The sequence below is a fragment of the Chiloscyllium plagiosum genome, chromosome 30 (genome assembly GCF_004010195.1).
Source record: "Chiloscyllium plagiosum isolate BGI_BamShark_2017 chromosome 30, ASM401019v2, whole genome shotgun sequence".
Taxonomy (NCBI): Eukaryota; Metazoa; Chordata; class Chondrichthyes; order Orectolobiformes; family Hemiscylliidae; genus Chiloscyllium; species Chiloscyllium plagiosum.
In genome coordinates this window covers 36,117,106-36,139,939 of record NC_057739.1, presented here as the reverse complement: position 1 = coordinate 36,139,939, position 22,834 = coordinate 36,117,106, and the positions used below count along the sequence as shown (strand labels likewise).

The window sequence follows — 22,834 nt, the reverse complement described above, 5'->3', positions numbered from 1 at the left end:
TCTGAAATGTCTCCAATGCCAATATATCTTTCCTTCAATAAGGGGCCCCAAAACTGTTCACAATATTCTAACTTATAGTCTGATAAGAGTGGCTTTTATAATTTTAGCAAAATCTCTCCACCTTTAGACTCCATTCTTTTTGAAATAAAGGGCAACATTCCATTTGGACACTAGATTTGTGATTCAGGGCCCAGGACCACCAATTCCTTTTGTTCTGTAGCTTTCTACAGTCTTTCTCAATTTAGATTGTATTCTGTTCCTCTAGTCTTCCTTCCTATGTGCATCACCTCACATTTTCCCACATTATATTCCATCTGTCATGTCTTTTCCAACTTACTTAACCTGTCTATATCACTTGGCAAACCCTTCTGTCATCCTTACTACTTGCCTTTCCAGCTATTTTTGTGTCATCTGCAAACTTGGCTATAGCACATTTAGTTTTCTCATTCGAGTCATGAATAAATATTGCAAATAATTGTGGGCGGCACGGTGGCACAGTGGTTAGCACTGCTGCCTCACAGCGCCAGAGACCCGGGTTCAATTCCCGCCTCAGGCGACTCTCTGTGTGGAGTTTGCACGTTCTCCCCGTGTCTACGTGGGTTTCCTCCGGGTGCTCCGGTTTCCTCCCACTTACACAAAGATGTGCAGGTCAGGTGAATTGGCCATGCTAAATTGCCCGTAGTGTTAGGTTAGGGGTAAATGTATGGGTATGGGTGGGTTGCGCTTCGGCGGGTCGGTGTGGACTTGTTGGGCCGAAGGGCCTGTTTCCATACTGTAATGTAATCTAATCTAATCTAATAATTTTAGCCCCAGCACTGATCCCTGTGGCAGTCCACTAGTTACAGGTTGCCATCTTGAAAATTCACCTCTTACCTCTTATATGACTTCTATAGTTAGCCAACCCTCTATATATGCAAATATATTACCTTCAATTCCATGACCTCTTATTAAGCAGCCTAACATGTATTACCTTATCAAACACTCATTCTCACTATTTGGTGAACTATACAATCTAAATGGTACCTCTAATGCTCCTTAGCTGTAACCAAATAGATTCTTCGACACTCCTCGCAAACATCTCTCTTCAGCAATGTAATATTTCCCTTTGATTATCATTCATGACTCAGTGGGTAGCATTCTTGCTTCTAAGGTTCTGTGCTCATGTCTCACTCCAGCAAAAGTTGACACTGTAACCTAGTACTGAAGGAGTCCTGCACTATTGAAAGCACTGCATTTCAGATGGAACAACTGCCTACTCTGGCAGATGTAAAAATACCTCACAGCATTATTTTTCAAGAAGTTACATGGCCAACATTTACCCATCAATCAACATCACACATGAAAAACTGTCTGATCATTATTAGAATGCCATGGGAGCGTGCTGTTTTTCTTAGATTACAACAGTGACTACACCATAAAAGTATTACAGGCAACAAGCAATTATTTGAGCACACACACACACCCTGTCCCTATCTCCTATCTCTCCCTCAGCTTAGATGGTACACATTGCCTTGCCGGGCTTTGCACATAAATGATTCAATTGGAAACACAGGTGATTTACTGGTTGGGGTTAACAAAAAAGTTTTATTTTCCCACTACCAAATCACCTTTCAGTTATGTGTAGGAGCACTTCTGAATATAAAAAGAAGAAAAAAAATTAACACACATCTGGGAGGCATGGGTTGCTGTTGTGGCACAGTGGTAGCAATCCTACCTCTGAGCCAGTAGGCCTTGGTTCAAGTCACATCAGTTCAAACATGTGTAATCATTTCTAATCAAATTGTTTGGAGATGTTATTTATAAATGCAAGACTCTCCTTTCATCAAAACTGTCACTTCTCCTCCCTCTGCCTTTATTTCTCAATCCCCTTGCACCCAGTGAATAGTTCTCTTGTTGGGTGCCGTGCTAAAATATGGGAAGCAGGGTCAGTACAGAGCCCTTGACGAAGGATCACTGGACTCCAAAGATTAACTCTGTTTTTCTCTCTTCTGATGCCACCAGATTTGCTAAGTTTCTCTAGCCCTGTTTTTATTTTAGATTTCCAGTGTCTGCAGTTTCTTATTTTCAATTTGTATAAAGTGGTTTTTGATTCAAAACATTTTACCACAATATTCAAAAATAGTTGAGAAGCAAAATTCCAGCCAAACAAATACAGTTACATTGTGACATTTACTGTAATGTAGGAAATATGGATGTTAATTTGTACGCAAAGTCCCACAAATAAAAATCAATTTTATGGCCAAATAATCTGTTTCCAGCCATTTGACAAAGATTCATATTGGCTAGGACATCAGGACAAGACTCTGGTTGTCTTGCTGGGAATCGTCAACATCCTGAGATTTTCGACTAGAGTCTCATTTAATCTAATGCCCATCTACCTCATTTGTTTGGAATACGTACAATTGCAAAATCGTTTGTTCACAGTTACACAGATATAAATATAATTTACCTGCTTGTATCTGTGATCCTAAAATGACTACTACGAATACTGGTAGAATTGCTTCCATGTCTTTTTTTCTTCTCTTAATGAAAAGTTCTTCTATCCTGTATCTAGGAGGTGATATGTCCAGATGCTTTTCTTCTCCGGGTAAGAGAGGAAGTTGATGTGAATTGAGGTTGGGGGAAAACAATGGAATATCGTATTCCACAAATCCAGCCTTGAGCTCTGTTTCAAATCTATCAGAAAGAAAATGCCATTAACTCATCACAAAAATACTTTGTACTTTGCACCTTTTAAACCTGATATCATTTACAAGCATATATCAATTATTTGGGAGTGTTCAATAAACAATCAAACTTACAAAATCAGAGGTCCGACATTGAATGCCCAGTGACCATCAGTTTTAATATTTTCTTTTTACGAATCTAGGATTATTTTCTGATATGTTACAGTTCTACATGTAACTTATATTTTGGATATCTCCGCAAAGAATTTATTCAGCCATTCTAGTAAACCATGGAAAGGTGAAAGTGAGCATGGTGCTGGAAACACACAGGTCAGGGAGTATCCGAGGAGCAGGAGAATTAACATTTCAGGCATAAGCCCTTCCTGATGAATGGCTTATGCCCGAAATGTCAATGCTCCTGCTCCTCGGATGCTCCCTGACCTGCTGTGCTTTTCCAGCACCACACTCTCAACTCTGATCTCCAGCTTCTGCAGTCCTCACTTTCTCTCCATGGAAGATGCAACCGAAGTCTCACTCCCAAAAGAACTTCTTCAGATAAATTTGACCCCCTAGGAAAGCATTTTTATAGGTGTGAGAATTATAAATAATGAATAAGCATCTTCTAGTTTATCATATGTCTTCTTTGCACATGCCAGCCTAAAGTAAGATCCCACCAACAATATGAACGAACAGTTAATTCTGAAGAATAGCCAAAAGACCAAGAATATCCTATTATTCTTTCAAAAGCATTATGGGATCTTCTCCTGTACCAGCTGGGTTTGGGTTTTTAAATGGAAGGAGGATAACTCAAGCACTGCAAATACTCTATTTCATTTTTAGTTTATATGAAGTTACTTTTTAGTTTATATGAACGAGTGATTTGAACTCTGAATCAAAAGGCAAGACTTTCATCAAAAGAAAAAATATATTCTTAGAGGAGAATCTTGTGGTATAATTAGAATGAACAAATAGGTTATTTTAAACAAAACCACATCGATAGTCAGAAGTTTTCTCAGTTACTAACAAAAGGGGAGATCTTAGAGGTCTATAAAATCATGAGGAGTATAGATAAGATGAATGGCAGGCGTCTTTTTCTTAGGGTGGGGGATTTCAAGACGAGAAGGCATATATTTAAGGTGAGAGGAGAAAGATTTTAAAACAGACGTGGGGCTTTTTTTTATTTACACAGAGTGGTTCGTGTGTGGAATGAACTGCCAGAGAAATTGGTGGATGCCGGTATAATTAAAACATTTAAGTACATGAATAAGAAATGTTTGGAGGGATATGCGCCAAGGTCAGTCAAGTGGGATAGTTTGGATAGGCTTATAGTCCGCATGAACTGGTTGGACGTAAGGGTCTGCTTCAGTGCTGTACGACTATAACTACCGAACACACAGGGATAGTTCAATGATTTTTGCAACCAATTAGGAAATCAATCCTAACTCGAATAAATTACAATATATCTACACGAAGCTAACCATATTCCTTAAAATTATTGAAAGTATTTGATAGATACCATTAAGCGTTAATGACGCACGAATTAACTGATAGCAATACATGCACAGACTCACACCATATATAAATGTCGGTTCCATCCAGGATTCCTTCAAGTGTAAATTCATTTTGTTTATACAAAAAGAAACGAGTCAGAAGTTTTTCAGACCTATAATGCAAACTGATCAGACAAAAAAAACTTTTTTTTCAATTACTTCCAGTGTTTGCTTGCTACAATCGGGATCCAGACGGGTAACCAACAGATTTTCGAATCCAAAATCTGACATAAATGCATTTGCAGTTGTAAATCTGAACCAGGGTATTGCGCAAGTTAACCGAACACAATTATTCCGCAATCAAATCAGAATTTAGCGACGATTTGATTTATAAAAATAATTATTTCTCACCAACACGATAGAGGATTTTACCAGTTTTACTGTGCTGGGAAGTGTTTAATAGCTTCAATTGTACGAGTTCGCCAAAACTGTTTCCCAAAATCTATTGCAAATTTCAGTGAACGAGGAAACAAGATTTTTAAGAAATATATATACCGGACTTTAGATTTCTATGACATCGAAAGTTAAAATATTACCTGCAAATACAATTCAGGTAGTTGATAGAGACCCTTATTCGTTATTGTTCTCGTTTTGCGTGCGAAGACCAGCTCTTTAACTCTTTTTTATCATTCCTACCACGGACTTCTGGTAAAACATTTTTTATCGCTGCTCTGAGCAAATGTCAAGTTTGCTGCATAACCCGTCCCTCCAGCCTGATGACAGTTCCTCTATCCAATCAGACGTTAATATCAGCGTCGTGGGGCCGTCCTTTGAAAAGCCAATGGCCAATCGGCGAGCCGATAAGGCGGGATCGTCAGGAAGGGAATGACGCCACAGTTTGTCCGGTTACAGGAAAACGGAATTCATATTCGTGTCAAAAACCATGCTGAAAAACAAATAAAACTCACAAAATTTTCCTTTCAACTATGTCATCTATTAGAAGCATTTAATAACTTTTCAATATAAAAAACAGTAACAATTGCAATTCTGTAAATACTGATCCCAGCCTGTGATTAATTATATTCTCTAATTGCATCGTAATTCCGAACCTTTTAAACTTTGAAGAACTGAAACGTCCGTACAAAATGAACATAGAAAATATTCTGCGGAGATAACTGACAAATGCAAAGAAACAAACTTTCAGCTGGGCATTTTTACCTCGGATTCGGGAAGTTCCGAATTTCCCAATATCCCTATTTATTTTCCTCCTCTCCCTTTTTAAAAAAATAAAGATCGGAAATGGCGGTTTTGACCTCTGCGATCTCGGGGCTGAGTGTGTTTCTCCGTCGGGATGGGATTTTCCTGTTCCGTGCCTTCCTCTCGTCATGCACTGTGAGTAAACTTGTTTTTCTGCTTCACCTCTTGTCTCAGAAAAGACGAGAGAGGCAAAAAATGTCTCGAGCCGGCGCCGGGAAATCCGATTGGAGGCGCGTCGCGTGGGGACTGGGAGGCGCGGCGCGGGGAAGCGACCGTTATGAGCGCGTGAGGTTAAAGGAAATGGATCGGCACCAAGTCGGAGAGAGGGAAACAAGTGTTGAGAGTGACTGTCAGAGAGGAAATGGACATGGGGTATTGAGTAGACATGAGGGGGTGAAGGTTGAGTAATGATGAGGAGGCGGGCATCGGGGGGGAAATGGGTAGCATAGTACATGGGTGGGCAATAATGAGTTGGGCATGGGTATTGGATAGCTTGGGGTTATGATGGGCAATGATGAGTGTAGGGAAGTGGATAGCTTCGGCGTATGTGAGGAACAGTGAGGTTATGGACCTGGAGGAATAGATAGTTTGGGACGTGGTTGGTCAATACTAAAGAGAATAATATAACAAAGAACTGCGGATTCTGGAGATCTGAAACAAAAACAGAAATTGCTGACGAATCTCAGCAGATCTGGCAGCATCTGTAGGGAGTAAGTGCAGTTAATGTTTTGAGTTTTTTGAAGAAGTCACAAAGAGGATTGATGAGGGCAGAGCAGTGGACATGATCTATATGGACTTCAGTAAGGCGTTTGACAAAGTTCCCCATGGGCGACTGGTGAGCAAGGTTAGATCTCATGGAATACAGGGAGCACTAGACATTTGATTCAGAACTGGCTCAAAGGTAGAAGACAGAGGGTGGAGGTGAAGGCTTGGTTTTCAGACTGGAGCCTGTGACCAGTGTCATAAGGGTCAGTGCTGGGACCACTACTTTTAATCATTTATATAAATGTTTTGGATGTGAGCATAAGACGTATAGTTAGTAGGTTTGCAGATGACACCAAAATTGGAGGTGTAGTGGATAGCAAAGAAGGTTACCTCAGATTACGATGGGATCTTGATCGAATGGGCCAATGGGCTGAGAAGCTTAATTTAGATAAATGTGAGGTGCTGCATTTTGGGAAAGTAAATCTTAGCAGGACTTATACACTTAATGGTAAGGTACTAGGGAGTGTTGCTGAACAAAGAGACCTTGGAGTGCAGGTAGATAGGATAGTGAAGAAGGTGTTTGGTATGCTTTCCTTTATTGGTTGAAACTTTATTGCTGGAACAGCACAGCAGGTCAGGCAGCATCCAGGGAACAGGAGATTCGACGTTTCAGGCACAGGCCCTTCTTCAGGAATCAATTTTCCTTTATTGGTCAGAGTATTGAGCACAGGAGTTGGGAGGTAATGTTACAGCTGTACAGGACATTGGTTAGGCCACTGTTGAAATATTACGTGCAAATCTGTTCTTCCTATCGGAAAGATTAGATTAGATTAGATTAGATTAGATTACAGTGTGGAAACAGGCCCTTCGGCCCAACAAGTCCACACCGACCCGCCGAAGCGAAACCCACCCATACCCCTACATTTACCCCTTAGTGAAACTTGAAAGAGTTCTTAAAAGATTTACAGAATGTTGCCAGCGTTGGAGGATTTGAGCTATAGGGAGAGGTTGAATAGGCTGGGTCTGTTTTCCCTGGAGCGTCGCAGGCTGAGGGGTGATTTTATAGATGTTAATAAAATCATGAGGAGCATGGATAGGATAAATAGACAAGGTATTTTCCCTGGGGTGGGGGAGTCCAGAACTAGAGGGCATAGGTTTAGGGTGAGAGGGGAAAGAGCTAAAAGAGACCTAAGGGGCAACGTTTTCATGCAGAGGGTGGTACGTGTATGGAATGAGCTGCCAGAGGAAGTGGCGGAGGCTAGTACAATTGCAGCATTTAAAAGGCATCTGTATGGGTATATGAATAAGAAGGGTTTGGAGAGATATTTGCCAGGTGCTGGCATGTGAGACTAGATTGGGTTGGGATATCTGGTCAGCATGGACAAGTTGGACTGAAGGGTCTGTTTCCATGCTGCATGTCTCTATGCCTCTATGAGTCTGGTGCAGGGAGGGGGTGAGCATCATGAGGAAATGGAATGTAAAAGTAGGTAGCATGGAAGGAGGAAGTGGGTTTGGGTTCCTAACATAGAGGAGAAATGAGGGTAAGTAGGAAACAATGACTAGGCCATTATGGGAGGAATAGTTGACAATGATGGATAGGCATTGGAGAGTGGGCAGCTGGCAGCATAGGTGGGCAATGATAAAGATGGATATGGGAGGACTGGTTAGTTTGGGTTGTGGCTGGGCAACAATAAAGACGCTGGACATGGGTGAGTAATTATCTTGGGATTGGATGGGCAATTTAAGGAGTGTTGGGCCTGGGGACTGGATAGCTTTTGATATGGGTCGACAATAATAAGGAGGTGGGCATCAAGGAGTGAATAGATTGGGGTGTGGCTGGGCAATAGTAAAAAGGTGTTGGGCATGAGGTGCAGTAGCTGAAAATGTGTTGCAGCTACACATTTTCAGCTCTGATCTCCAGCATCTGCAGTCGTCACTTTCTCCATGAGATGCAGTAGACAAGGAAATGGCAGACAGGGTCAGTGAAAGAGTGTGGTCTTGGATAAAGAGAAGAAAGTGGGCACATGTGTCATGGGAAAGGATAACATATCTGAGAGGGAAGTAGGTGTGAATAAGATAGACAAGGTGAGAGAACTGATAAGGGTCCAACTGGACATCGGAGAAGAAAGAAATGGTGGACATAGGAGGAAGTAGGGTGAACTGGGCAGTGTGAGAATGACTAGGTTAGGGGAGAGGGTATGTGAAGAGAAGGTGAGTAAGATAGTTTATGACAATTGGGAGAGATCAGGAACTATAATCATGAGGTGTAATTGGCTATTCAAAGTCCTGAATAGTTTTGATCATGTAACTAAGGAGAAACTGTTTCCAGTGGCAGAAGGGTCACAAACTAGAGTTATGTTAATTGGCAAATGAACCAAAAGCAACATGTGAAAACATCTTTTTCATACGGCAAGTTGTGGTTGCCTAGATCATAGCCTTAAAAGGTGATGAAAAGGTAATATGACCAATACATGTAGAGAAAAAAATTAGACCTATAAGGAAAAAGCAGGGAAGTGGGATTGATTGGCTCGCCTCTCAGTAGGCAATACAGACAAAGTGGACCAAATGATTTTCTGTTCTGTATCCACTTTATGAACCTGTGAAGAATCAACAGCAGGTGAGCACAAAGCTGGAGACTGTGCTGCAATGGAGAAAATGAAGAGAAATGGTGATAGAAATGCATGTTAGTAGAAGAAATGATACAATGCTTTTCTTAGAACATAGAACAGCACATTACAGACCCTTCGGCTCACGATGTTGTGCTGAGCATTTGTCTTAATCTAAGCTCAACCTAACTGACACACCCCTCAATTTACTGCCATCCATGTGCTTGTCAAGCAGTCGCTTAGATGTCCCTAATGCCTATGACTGTACGACCACTGCTGGCAATGCATTCCAGGCACCCACCACTCTCTGCATCAAGAAACTAACTCTGACATCTCCCCTATACCTTCCCCCAGTCACCTTAAAATTATGACCCCTTGTGACAGCCACTTCTACCCTGGAGAAAAGTCCCTGGCCATAGAATCTATCTATGCCTCTCATTACCATGTACACCTCTATCAAGTCACCTCTCTTCCTTCTTCTCTCCAGTGTGAAAAACCCGTGCTCACTCAATCCCTCTTCATAAGACAAGCCCTCCAATTCAGGCAGCATCCTGGTAAATCTCCTCTGCACCCTAGCTAAAGCATCTACATCCTTCCTATAATGAGGCAACCAGAACTGGGCACAATATTCCAAGTGTGGTCTAACTAGGGTTTTATAGAGCTGCAGCTCTTAAACTCAATCCCCCTGTTCATGAAAGCAAAAACACCATACGCCTTCTTAACCCTATCAACTTGAGTGCCAACTTTGTGGAATCTATGTACCTGAACCCCAAGATCCCACTGTCCCTCTACACTGCCAAAAATTCTGTCTTTAAGCCTGTATTCAGCATTCAAATTCGACCTTCCAAAATGAATCACTTCGCAGTTATCCAGGTTGAACTCCATCTGCCACTTCTCAGCCCAGCTCTGCATCTTGTCAATGTCATGTTGTAGCCTGCAACAGCCCTCAACATTACCTACAACACTATCGACCTTTGTGTCATCGGCAAACTTACTAACCTACCCTTCCACTTCTTCATCCAAGTCACTTATAAAAACTACAAAGAGCAGAGGCCCAAGAACAGATCCCTGCAGGGCACCACTAGTCACTAACCTCCAGACGGAATACGTCCCATCCAGTATAGTTGCTGTCTTCTTTCGGCCAGCCAATTCCATACCCAGACAGCCAAATTTCCCTGTATCCCATACCTTCTAACTTTCTGAATGAGCCTACCATGGGGAACCTTATCAAATGCCTTACTGAAATATATATACACCACATCCACTGCTCGACCTTCGGCAACTTGTCATGTCCTCAAAGAACTTTATAAGGCTTGTGAGGCATGACCTGCCCTTCACAAAGCCATGCTGACTATCTTTAATCAAACTATGTTTCTCCAAATAGTCACAAATCCTATGTCGAGAGTATGGCGCTGGAAAAGCAGAGCAGGTCAAGCAGCATCCAAGGAGCGGGAGAATTGATGTTCTGGGCATAAGCCCATCACCAGGAATTCCTGATGAAGGTCTTATGCCCGAAACGTCGATTCTCTGCTCCTCGGATGCTGCCTGACCTGCTCTGCTTTTCCAGAGCCACACTCTTGACTCTGACCTCCAGCATCTGCAGTCCTCACTCTCTCTAGACATAAATCCTACCTCTCAGAATCCTTTCCAGTAATTTGCTTACCACAGACATAAGACTGACTGGTCTGTAATTCCCAGAAATTTCCCTTTTCCCTTTCTTGAACAGATGAACAACATTCACCTCCCTCTAATCAACCGGTACTACTCCCGTGGAGAGTGAAGATGCAAAGATCATCGCCACAGTCACAGCAATCTCATTTCTCACTTCCCATAGTAACTTTGGATAGACTTGGTTTGGCCCTGAGGACTTATCTATCTTGATGCTTCCCAGAATTTCCAGCACATCCACTTCCTTAATATTCAATCCTATTCAATCCTATTAACCTTGTCCACAGTGTTCTCAGTATCAGCAAGGTCCCTCTCTCTCATGAATACTGAAGCAAAATATTAATTTAGGGCCTCACCTACCTCTTCAGACTCAAGGCACAAGTTTCCTCCATTATCTCTGATAGGCCCTACCCTCTCTCTGATCATTCTCTTACTCCTCATGTATGTGTAGAATGGCTTTGGGTTTTCCCTAATCCTTCCCACAAAGACTTTTTCGTGACCCTATTTTTTCCCAATTTATACTCCACAGCTCCTGTCTAATAGCAGTATAATTTCCCTCCCCCAATTAAATACCTTCCCATACTGTCTGCTCCTATCCCTCTCCATGGCTATGGTAAAGGTGAGGCAGTTGTGGTCACTGTTACCGAAATGCTCTCCCAGTGAGAGATCTGACATCTGCCTGGCTTGTTGCCTATCACCAAATCCAATATGGCCTCCCTCCAGTTGGCCTATCTACATATTGAGTCGTGAATCCCTCCTGGACACACCTGACAAAAACAGCTCCATCCAGACCATCTGCACTAAGGAGGTTCCAATCAATATTGGGAAAGTTGAAGTCACCCTTAACAACAACTCTGTTACATCTGTACCTTTCCAAGATCTTCTGTCTAATGTGTTCTTCCATCTCTCTGCTCCTATTGAGGGGTCTATAGAAAACACCCAATAAAGTGACTGTTCCTTTCCTGTTGCTGACTTGTACCCAAACTGACTCAGTAGACAAACCCTCCTCAACAACCTCCTTTTCTGCAGCTGTGATGTAGTCTCTAATTAACAATGCTATTCCCTCTCCTCTTTTACCCCCCTCCCTGTTCTTTTTAAAAGATCTAAACCCTGGAGCATCCAGCAACCATTCCTGCCCCTGTGAAATCCATGTCTCTGTTATGGCCACGACATCGTAGTTCCAACATCGTTCTTCTTTTAATAAATTTGAAAGGAAACACTGGATTATTCAAATGTGCCAAGCAATAGTGCCATTTTAAACTAGGTTCAATGCAAAAGAAATTCAAAACAGGATATTATGTACTTATATAATTAACTAAGATTCCCAGTGCCTACCATATTATGTGGTACCCACTAGTTACACACTTAAAAATGGCAGAAGGGTGTAATGGTGTACGTGGAGGATTAAAGGAACATTGTAGTAAATAGTTTGAATGCCTGAGTATGAAGGGATGATCATTTCTAATCAACCTGTTAAGAGATATCATACCTCTGAGCAGGTGGGACTTGAACTCCTGACTCAGAGGTAGGGACAATTCCAATGCACTATAAAGGTCTTGAGTACGAAGAAAGTACAATCATTTGTCACTTGCTCAGCTGTTATTCATCACGCACACTGATAATGGAGCCTCAATCATACATTTTCAATACCACTGCTCCACCAGATTCCCAAATGTCTCCTGGTCCTCAAATCCAGTACAATTGCCAACTCTTTGGGCTCTTGTATACACCCTATAAATGTTATTCCTACCTCACGATCGTAATCCCAAATCCTGCAACCAAATCATCTTCTGCATTGATTCCTTTGTCTGCACAGTCACTACCGAGGATGATAGTCCTCTGTGCCACTCTATTGCACCAATCCCTTTGGTTAAAGCAATGAAAATTCAGGCCACTGGTGAATGTTACCAACATTTGATATCTCAGCCCTATGATGTACGATAATTTCCAGTATCATTGTTACAAATTAGACAGGCAGGAGGCTGAGAGAACACAGCAAGCCAGACAGTATCAGGAAGTGGAGAAGTCAATGTTTCGGCTGTAACCCTTATGCCATGACTGTGTGTCTGGTTGTCTGCTGATCCTGGCTTGTTGAAGACAGTTTTGTATGGTCACTGCTAGGTTGAAATGCCAAGATCAGATAATATGATTCATTGCATCTCAAAAGTGCAGCCAATTATGTTGCATAAACCACTTGGAATACCAATATTTCTTCTTTCATACAATGTCACTGAAAATATGACACCCTGAAATCAGGTGCCGCTGAAGAAGCCACGTTCAAGGTATTTGTGCCCTTAAATAAATATCTAACTAAAGCACATGCCATTGCCCATCCACATCAGAACATTTTACAAACATAGGATATAAGAAATGTAGCAGGATAAAACCCAAGACCACTTCCCTTGTTGGTGGAGTGAGAAGGGAATTGAAATGGTCAGCAACAGGGCAGTGGGGTTGTTTGATGCATGTCCTCCTGGGACACATGCACCAAACAACCCATTGTGCTGTGGCCAACTCCCCCTCCCATTCCACCAAGGATATGCAAATCCTGGGCTTCCTCCACCTCCAAATCCAAACCACTTGATGACTGGCGAAAGGACGCCTAATCCTCCGCCTTGGGACCCTTCAACATCAAGGCATCAACATGGACTTCACTCATTTCCAAATCTCCCCTCCTTCTACTTCATCCCAGATCCAACCCTCCAACTTGACCTGTCCCACCTGTCCGTCTTCCTTCCTACCTATCTGCTCCAGCCTTCCTACCAACCTATCACAATCACAACCCACTTGCATCAACCTCTTGCCTTCTCAGCTACTTTCCCCCACCCCCAACCTCCTATTTACCTCTCAGACCCTCCACGACATTCCTGATGAAAAGCTTATGTCCGAAATGTCAACTCTTGTGCTCCTTGGATGCTGCCTGACCTGCTGTGCTTCTCCAGCGTCTGCAGTCCTCACCACCTCCTAGTCAATGTAAAGTATAAGCCTTGTATATAAATGACAGTATATCACAACATGCTGCAACATGGATAAGGTCAAGAAAAATCTTAGTATTTACAGTCCTGAAAAATGTAAAAAATTCTCAATTTTATATCTAACACTTCCAGAGGCAGGACATTGATGATGTTTAAAATGCAGACTCATAGACATTTTTTTCAAAAACACAGGAAAGTATGAGATCAACTGATAGGAACATGTAGCCAAACAACCTTGGAAATAGGAAGCAGACAAGACTGAAGTATATCACTGGAAAATCTGTTTGGAGTCACAATGACATAAAGGGCAAGGTACTGGAAGTGTACAAAAGGCAGTAGCATACTTGAGAAGAAAAGACCCGGCACTGTCAATTTATTTTCTGCATGAATTAATCTAAAAACTGCTGTTATTTTGCTGGACACGGTGCCAAACATAAAGTATTTCCTTTGTCTCTGTTGACAACTTATTTTTCTTTTGTCCCTGTCTTGGCTAGATTTAACTCCTTAATCACAAATACTCATAAATTATCACAATGCTCTGCTTTTTCCAATGGCCAGTTAGTCATTTTTTGTACTGTAGGTGGGAGTGCGTGTTGTGACCCTGTAGAATCCCTGATAGAGCAGGCTCAAAGGGAAATGCCTGGGAAAGATTCTGAGGACAATTCCCCTGCACCTGAAACCCTCCTAAAATATTGATTAAATTAGAGGGTTTGCTGCAGTTAGTTTAATAGTTACCTAGGAAACATTAGAAGAATAAAAATCTAGTCTAACATCTGGAAACTATTAAAGTGACACCCCAAATCACCATTCATTCCCGAAGTACACTCACCCTAAGACCCCTCACACACCATCGAATGCTGACCTGACATCTCACATCCCACATTGCCAGACATGACAACCCTCTTTCCACCTTAGACACGACACACCCCGTCCCTCCCTGGACCCCCAACAAACCCCAAGACCCAACAAACCCCCTTTCCTTGCCTACTGATAATACCATCGCCATCTCCCACTGACAATCCTGAGAACCCTTGCCATGTGAAACCTAACACTCCCTCTCCCTATCCTTGGCCACCAGATCTGACAAATCCATTCCAGCTGCCAGGCCAACTCTCCCTGGCAATGTAGCTGACACCCTGCTCACCTCACCTGACATAGCTCTGCCCCCTTCCAACCACTCACCTTTTCCCCTGACTTTATCCCTTGTTGCCCTAGGAGACAAGATCTCCCTTTGGCTCCTGACATTCTGTCTTCCTCCACTCATGTACTGGTGGACCTGAGCCACTCCCCACCAACTCTGACCTACCCTAAGCACTCCATCTCATACCTGGCTCCATAACTCCACATTTACCTTACTTACATTCTTATACTTTCACAGGAGCTGTCAAGGTGACTGCATGAGCTTTAAAATCACAGAACATTGTAACTACTGTCTTTAAATGTGGGTGTGGGTTTGACTTCCCTTGACTATCCTACACTAAGATGGACCTATTAGATTTCAGATACACTCATTATTTCTGAAGGAGTCATAATTGGAATGTTCTGTCAGAGACGCAGAGCTTTGTCTTATGGAAAGCAGTAGAAGTAAAACAGCAATCTGACAGTGATTGCCACTTGTAGGAAAATCTGGCCCATTAAATTTTAACTCTGTTCCAAGGCTGAAGCTAGAAATGTAGTGTGACAGGAACTGTGTTCCTTCTCTAAAACTTACATGACCCCAAACAATGTTACAACTTCGATATTACTGTAATACCCACACCTTCCGTTCGAGTAAGTGGGATTGATAGCACCTATATTTAGATTTCAAATATTTTGGACACTGAGCATGGGTCATCACATAGCCTAATTGTTTAGAACAGATTTTGTTGACAAAGAACAGGAGGCTGGCTGGGGTGTGGGTAGGGCTGATCAGGGTTAGTGGACGGAATTTGTGCCTGGAGTCGGAGGAGGTAGGGAAGATCCTTAATGAAAACTTTGCTTCAATATTCACTGGTGAGAAGGACCTTGACATTTGTGAGGACAGCTTGAAACAGGCTGATATGCTCGAACAGGTGGATGTTAAGAAGAAGGATGTGCTGGAAATTTTGAAAAACATGAGGATAGATAAGTCCACTGCGCCAGATAGTGTATACTCAAGGTGTCTACGGGTAGTGAGGGAAGAGATTGCTGTGCCTTTAGCAATGATCTTTGCGTCCTCACTGTCCACTGGAGTAGTACCAGATGATTATAGGGTGGCAAATGTTATTCCCTTGTTCAAGTAAGGGAATAGGGATAACCCTGGGAATTACAGACCAGTCAGTCATACATCGGTGGTGAGCAAATTATTGGAGAGGATTCTGAGAGAAAGGATTTATTATTTGAAAAGCATAGTTTGATTACAGATAGTCAGCATAGCTTTGTGAGGGGCAGGTCATGCCTCACAAGCCTTATTGAATTCTTTGAGGATGTGACAAAACACATTTGATGAACGTCGAGCAGTGGATATATGTGGATTTTAGCAAGGCGTTTGATAAGGTTCCCAATTATTGGCTCATTCAGAAAGTAAGGAAGCATGGGATACAGGGAGATTTGGCTGTCTGGATGCAGAATTGGCTAGCTTATAGAAATCAGAGGATTGGAGCAGATGGAAAGTATTCAGCCTGGAGCTCAGTGACCAGTGGTGTACTGCAGAGATCTTTTCTGGGACCTCTGCTCTTTGACTAGGATGAGGAAGTGGAAGGTTGGTTGGTAAGTTTGCCGCTAACATGAAGGTTGATGGTATTGTAGATGGTGTGGAGGGCTGTTGTAGGTTGCAATGGGACATTGACAGAATGCCGAGCTGGACTGAGATGTGGCAGTGGAGTTCAACCTGGAAAAGTGTGAAGTGATTCATTTTGGAAGGTTGAATTTGAATGCAGATTACAGGGTTAAAGGCAGGATTCTTGGCAGTATGGAGAAATAGAAGGATCTTGGGGTCCACGTCCATAGATCCCTCAAAGCTGCCACCCAAGTTGATAGGGTTGTTAAGAAGGCTTATGGTGTGTTGACTTTCATTAGGACGGGGATTGAGTTTAAGTGCCACGAGGTTATGTTGCATCTCTATAAAACCCTGGTTAGACCAAACTTGGAATATTGTGTCCAGTTCTGGTGGCCTCATTGTAGCAAGATGTGGAAGCTTTAGAGGGAGTGCAGAGGAGATTTACCAGGATGTTGCTTGGACTGGATGGCATGTCTTATGAAGAAAGGTTGAGGGCTTTTCTCACTGGAGCGAAGAAGGTTGAGAGGTGACTTGACAAAGGTGTACAAGATGATGAGAGTTAAAAATCACACAACACCAGGTTATAGTCTAACAGGTTTAATTGGAAGCACGAGCTTTCAGAGCCCTGCTCCTTCATCAATTAAACCTGTTGGACTATAACCTGGTGTTGTGTGATTTTTAACTTTGTACAGCCCAATCCAACACTGGCATCTCCAGAAGATGATGAGAGGCATAGATAGAACGGATTGCCTGAGACTTTTTTCCAAGAAGCAGATAGTAGGAATAAATGGGTCATTTTCAGACTGGCAGAATATCGTGAGGAATGTGCCACAAAAGTCGATGCTGGAGCCTCAACTCTTTATAATTTATACAAATGATTTGATTGAAGAAATCAGAGGTATGGGAGTTATACTTGCAGATGACAAAAAGATAGGTTGGAAGTTGAGATATAAAGAGGACTCAATGAGCCTAAAAAGAGATAGATTGGTTAAGTGAATAGGCAAAGATCTGGAAGAAGTACAATGCAGGAAAGTGTGAAATTATTTATTTTGGCAGAAACATTTTTTAAAATTATCTAAATGGTAAAAAGTTACCATTTTTTAAAATTATCTAAATGGTAAAACGTTACAGCACTGTGAGATGCAGAGAGATCTGATTGGCCTAGTGCATGAAGGTATGTAGGGAAAGCGAGTTTTCGGGAAAGCTAATAGTATGTTTATTGTGGGGGGAATTGAATGCAAGAGTAGGGAGCTTTGCTTCAGTTTTACATGGTTTGGTGGGACCACATCTGGAGTAATGTGTACAGTACTAATATTTACAAAAGGATATTAATGTGTTAGAAGCAGTTTAGAGAAAGTTTACTAAACTAATACCTAGGATGAGAAGATTATAGTTGTTGTGAGGATGTTCAGCAAGCTGTGAATTTGGTTTACAGATGTTTCATCCCCTTTCTAGGTGACATCCTCAGTGCTGTGGAGCCTCCTATGAAGCGCTGTTGTACTGTGTCAGTTGGAATTTGGTTTCATTCCTGCTGATTCCGGTTGCCGGTTCTTGTTGTTTGTTGCAACGGTCAGTATATTGGGTCTAGGTCAATCTGTTTTTTAATAGACTTCATGAATGAGTGCTAAGCTTCTAGGAAAAGGGGTTAGAAGCTTGGTACTCAACCACTGACTCCATAAAACTGCCACCTTTAAATGGTCGCTATGCATGACAAATAACGGCTTTCCAAAACTGTCATGCTTGGTCAAGGATGGAGTTCAAGGATGTCCATGAAGGGGAAGATGGCCATCAGACCCTAGCATCCTGCTCTGAGGTCACTACCCAGATCAGTACTGTGTTGATAGTGTAGAAGAACAGCCAGTAGTGCTGTAACAAGGTCAATGATCCTCTGTACTTTGCCATGCTGTTCACTCTATTACCCCTCACTCACTCTATTTTCCACTCACTACCCTTGCCTGCATTTACCAACCCCCCAACTATGTCTGACCATTGGCTGTGTTGCTGCCTTTCTCTTTTGTCTTACAAGTACTGCCAGCATGTCCACCTCTGTGGTGTAATGCCTCTCCCAGAAGCTACATTCTTGACCTCTGTACGAGAGTATAGAGGCTTCAAAGGAAGCATCGGCGAGGCTGCCTCCTGCACCCCTCACTAGCTAAGGTACTGACGCCTCAGGAGAATTAGCCTTAGAAAGTGTGGAGAGCACAATCTGGTGATCCACAGCTCCATAGCTGGTTGAGGAAGGAATGCTCCAAGTCACTGGCACTCAGAGCACTGCCAGACACCTGCTTAGCTCCAAGCAAGAGAGGACCTTGTGGTTTCCACATGCACAGGAAAGAACAGGAATGGCAGACAGATATATGGTATGCAATGCTCTAATTGAAAAGAAGCTATAGCAATGCAGGAAGTCATGCAATTGTCTGGCTGCCACCATGAGCAGGCTTGGTCTACCATGGACAGCCAGTTCCAGCATTCTCAGAGTCTACTTGGAGAGGTGCACACACCTGTACTCCATCACCCCGTTATTGGTCCTCAGGATTGAAAACATGGCTACAGGGGAATGAGGAACCTGGCACACACTCTTGTTGCACCATTCTCAGAAGGAGACAAGACCACAAGGAAAATGCACTCACAGGCCCCTCAGAAACAGACATAACATGTGAAACTCTGAGTTAACTAAATTTAAAAATGACGAAAGCAGAGAATATAATAAATAGCATATTTTAGAAAATAATCCTCAGTGATGAAAGCATTGAGGTTGCATTGTTTGAACAGGAAAGTGAGATTTAGCATCAGTGATGTGGAGATTCAAAATAGCTGACCTTGGTGATAGGCTGGATCTCAAAAAAAATCAACAAGTTCAAATGAGATAGTAAGGTTGCACTTGATAATCTTGAGAGGACAGTCAGAAAGTTTGTTGACACACAGGTACTGGCAAACAGCAAAAATTATGACGGTTTAATTTTGACATTGAACAGATGGAAATTTTGACTCAGGCAGAACTTGTTGATTGAAGGCATTGCTGGTAATTGGCAGGGAACATTGGATGTGGAAAATAACAGGCTTATGAATTTTTGTTTATTCACTCACAGGATGTGGGTGTCACTGGCTTGTCTAGTATTTATTCCCCATTCCTAGTTGCCCTCATTTACTTTCCAGAGGTAATGGACGTGAGTTTGGAAGATGGTGTCTAAGGAGCCTAGGTGAATTTCTGCAGTGCATCTGCCGTACACATTGCAGTTCCTGTGCTGCAATCTAACTGCTTACACCTGGATAGTGTCAAGCTCCTTGTGTGTTGTTGAAACTGCACTTATCCAGACAAATGGGGAGTGTTCCATCATATGCCTAACTTGTGTCTTGTAGATAGTGGACAGGCTCAGAGGAATCAGGATCTGTCTTACTCACTGCATGATACCTAGCCTCTGACTTGCTGTTATAACCACAGCACTTCTGTGACTGGTTCAGTTCAGTTTCTGGTCAATGGTAACCCCAAGATGTTGATCGAGGCACATATGGAATCAAATTTCTGTTGTTTTCTATTACTGTGATCATAGTTCATTCTCCTTTACTTTCTGCAACCAGTGACGTCTTCAAATACTTTGTCTTGCAGTTTAAGACTGCCTTTACTAGTTCTGTTCTCCATCTTGTAATCAACCAATTATATAAAACTTCAGTGCAGGTCACCCATTGCTTCAGGTTGCAAGCCCACTCCAGTAGATGATACAGTTCTGTGATGGTGTCCTTGGACATCCTTGTTCTGCAGCAGCAATGTGCCTTGTTCATCTAGAGGAAATCATTTAAAGGATAATAGAGGTTGGGCCTTCTGTACCTCTCTACATCCTGAGGGGCCTTCAATTGTGACCTCTTACTGTGGATACTGTTCAGCAGCCATTGGAGTATGCTGATGGTTCTAGTCTTGCTGGAATATTTATGCCTTCTTGATTCCTCAGTGCCGTCATTACACCACAGTGCACTGCTTTGACTGGATCTATTGATCATGGTTGTAATGAACATATGTGAGGAATATCAGAAATGGAACAGGTCCTTAGTATTGTAAGTAATCAACATTTGTTCCTGATTGGTTAACTTCATACCAGTAAGGATGTTGTTTATATGTTTGTGGGTTTCTTCTAATTTGTTGCGTTTCATGATGACAAAGGTGTCATTCACATAGTGAACCCAAAGCTTGGCCTGAATCATGGGAAGGTCTATTCATTCTAACCTCTGCATAACTACTTCTGCTAAGAGTCCTGATATTGGTGATCCCATAGGCATCCTGTTGATTTGTTTGTATTATCATCTCCTACTCTTATACAGTGAGTTGTCCCCATCGCAGTTATTGTCCCCTCAGCATCCAAGCAAGCTGCCTGCAATTGACTTCCCAATTTCCCTTCAATTACCCACCTTCAATGAATAGTCCCCATTACTGCCTGTAACCTATGATATGACCAACTTGGAAGTACTAATGAGGCAGGCAGCATGCTGGCTCAGTGGTTAGCATTGCTACCTCACAGCACCAGGGACCAGGGTTCGTCTCCTGCGTCAGGTGACTGTGTGGAGTTTGCACATTCTCCCTGTGTCTGCATAGGTTTTCTCCAGGTGCTCCGGTTTCCTCCCACAATCCAAAGATGTGCAGGTCAAGTGAATTGGCTGTGCTAAATTGCCCATAGTGTTAGGTGCATTCGTTAGGGGTAAAGATAGGGTAGGCGAATAGGTCTGGGTGGGTTACTCTTCAGAGGGTCGGTGTGGACTTATTGGGCTGAAGGGCCTGTTTCCATACTGTAGAGAATCTAATCTCTACAGCTCCCCAGCTGACTAATCCCCTGATTGGTTACACTGAATTTACAGACTGACAATGCCCCAATCCTCAAAACATAAAGATATGGATACCCTTAATGCCCAAGTGGCCAACTGACCTTGTGCAACTGACTGTGCCCATATCTCTGGATGATTCTCTTTACTAGTGCAGTGGGACCCCCTTACTAAAGGAGGTCCTCATTGACTTGACCAAGGAGTACTCCCTATACACTCTGAAACATAGCTATTTGGCTGAAATACATGGTGAGCTTGCTATATAAGCCAGTGGCATATTCTGTAGATGTGACATTGATGTAGCACAGTGTTGCACAGTAGTCATGTACAAGCTATAGTCCCTGGATCATAAATGGCACGCTAGAGCATTTTATATGATCCAATGTCTTCATTTCTAGACATTGTGATCACTGACTGACTACCCACTCACTGTATTTTCATCCTGAAATGTTGGGGACTCTGAAGTTGGAACTGCTGCCTTGAAGAAGCACAGAAGAATCGTTGGGGGTTAACTGTCCCTGAGCTGATGAAAAGCTCTGCTGCCACCTTGGCGCCACAGGAAGTAACCGGAGGTCATCACAATAACTGCAGCTGTAGACTGAACTTTGAACAGTGAGTATTTGACATCATTGCTGTCTAACACATTGTTTTCCTGTGATTGCTGGCCCAAAATAAAAAAAAATTCTCAGAGAGCTCCAATTACATTGTTTTATCCCTTTCTGTCAACCTGTTGCCTGGGAAGGCAACTAGTATAGCATTTCTCTGCTCCCTCTTCAGGTAAATGCTCTCTGCCAAATGAACATGCAGTGGATCACAGCACAATTCTATAAGTTTACACAGCAGTCCACATGCAGATTTCAACTCTGCAGCCCCTATCACTCCTCTCAGCCTGTAACTGAAATAGAGGAGACCTGACAAAATAAAACAATAACTATTCCCAGTTTCTCAGAAAGAAATATGATACATTAACCATAAATAAAATTGACTTCAAATTGATTATCATTAAACACTAATAAATGTATTTGGCAGCATGGTGGCTCACCGGTTAACACTGTTGCCTCATGGTGCCAGGGACCCGAGTTTGATTCCTGCCTCGGGTGACTGTGTGGAGTTTGCACATTCTCCCCATGTCTATGTTGGTTTTCTCCAGGTGCTCCGGTTTCCTCCCACAATCCAAAGAAGTGCAGGTCAGGTGAATTGGCCATGCTAAATTTCCCATAGTGTTAGGTGCATTACTTAGGGGTAAATGTAGGGAAATGGGTCTGGGTGGGTTACTCTTCAGAGGGTCTGTGTGGACTTGTTAGGCCAAATGGCCTGTTTCTACACTGTAGGAAATATAATATAATTTAAAGGAATGAATTACTGCAACTGCTGGAATCTGTATGAAAATAAAAACTGCTGGAAATACAATGGGTCAGATGACTCTGATGAAGCTCGGATGAAGAGTCACCTAGACTCGAAACATTAGCTTGCTGTCCCTCCATGAATGCTGCATAACCTGCTATAATTTCCACCATTTTTGTTTTCAGAATATATTTAAAGCTTTTACAATGATATGAAATTTTCTAAAATATATCATTTTTTAAGATTATGCTTTGATCCATGTATCCTGTCAGTGCACCCCTTAATAATACCAACATGTCCATTTCCTTGGCTGATCCCTATTGACAACCACCACAAGCTGCCTGGCTTTGTGTCTGCTGGAAAGGCAAGGCAAGGTAGAATGACTATGAACCTGTAAATTCTGAAAAAGTGGCAAAGCACAAAAAGGCAGGCAAGTCAGAGATGCTGTGAGCAGCTAAGTATGTGTGAAGTGAGTAAGTGCTAAGAAAGCAAGCAAAGAGATGCACCCTGCTTCGTTACTCCCTACTTGTTCCTGCACATAGCAGCATTAAAATGAATCCTGTCAGTACAAAACAGT

General features: G+C 42.4%; 1 protein-coding gene and 1 long non-coding RNA gene across 6 annotated transcripts in view; one reads left to right on the top strand and one right to left on the bottom strand.

Annotated features, from left to right (window-relative positions):
* The window catches only part of LOC122564914 (endoglin-like), a 133,958-nt gene extending 128,279 nt beyond the window's left edge, over positions 1-5,679 (bottom strand). The window contains exons 1-3 of one of the 5 annotated variants that reach the window (XM_043720383.1): positions 5,375-5,679; positions 4,753-5,102; positions 2,450-2,676 (exon numbers count right to left, since the gene is read on the bottom strand). In XM_043720383.1, the coding sequence (XP_043576318.1) occupies positions 2,450-2,507 (58 nt within the window). In that variant the 5' untranslated portion in view covers positions 2,508-2,676; positions 4,753-5,102; positions 5,375-5,679. The other 4 variants (XM_043720381.1, XM_043720382.1, XM_043720379.1 and 1 more) reach the window with 4 other exon arrangements.
* On the top strand, positions 5,494-21,529 carry LOC122564916. The gene is made up of 2 exons (XR_006316040.1): positions 5,494-5,548; positions 21,379-21,529. It is a non-coding gene; the product is annotated as an uncharacterized LOC122564916 (long non-coding RNA).
* The last annotated feature ends 1,305 nt before the right edge of the window (positions 21,530-22,834 follow it).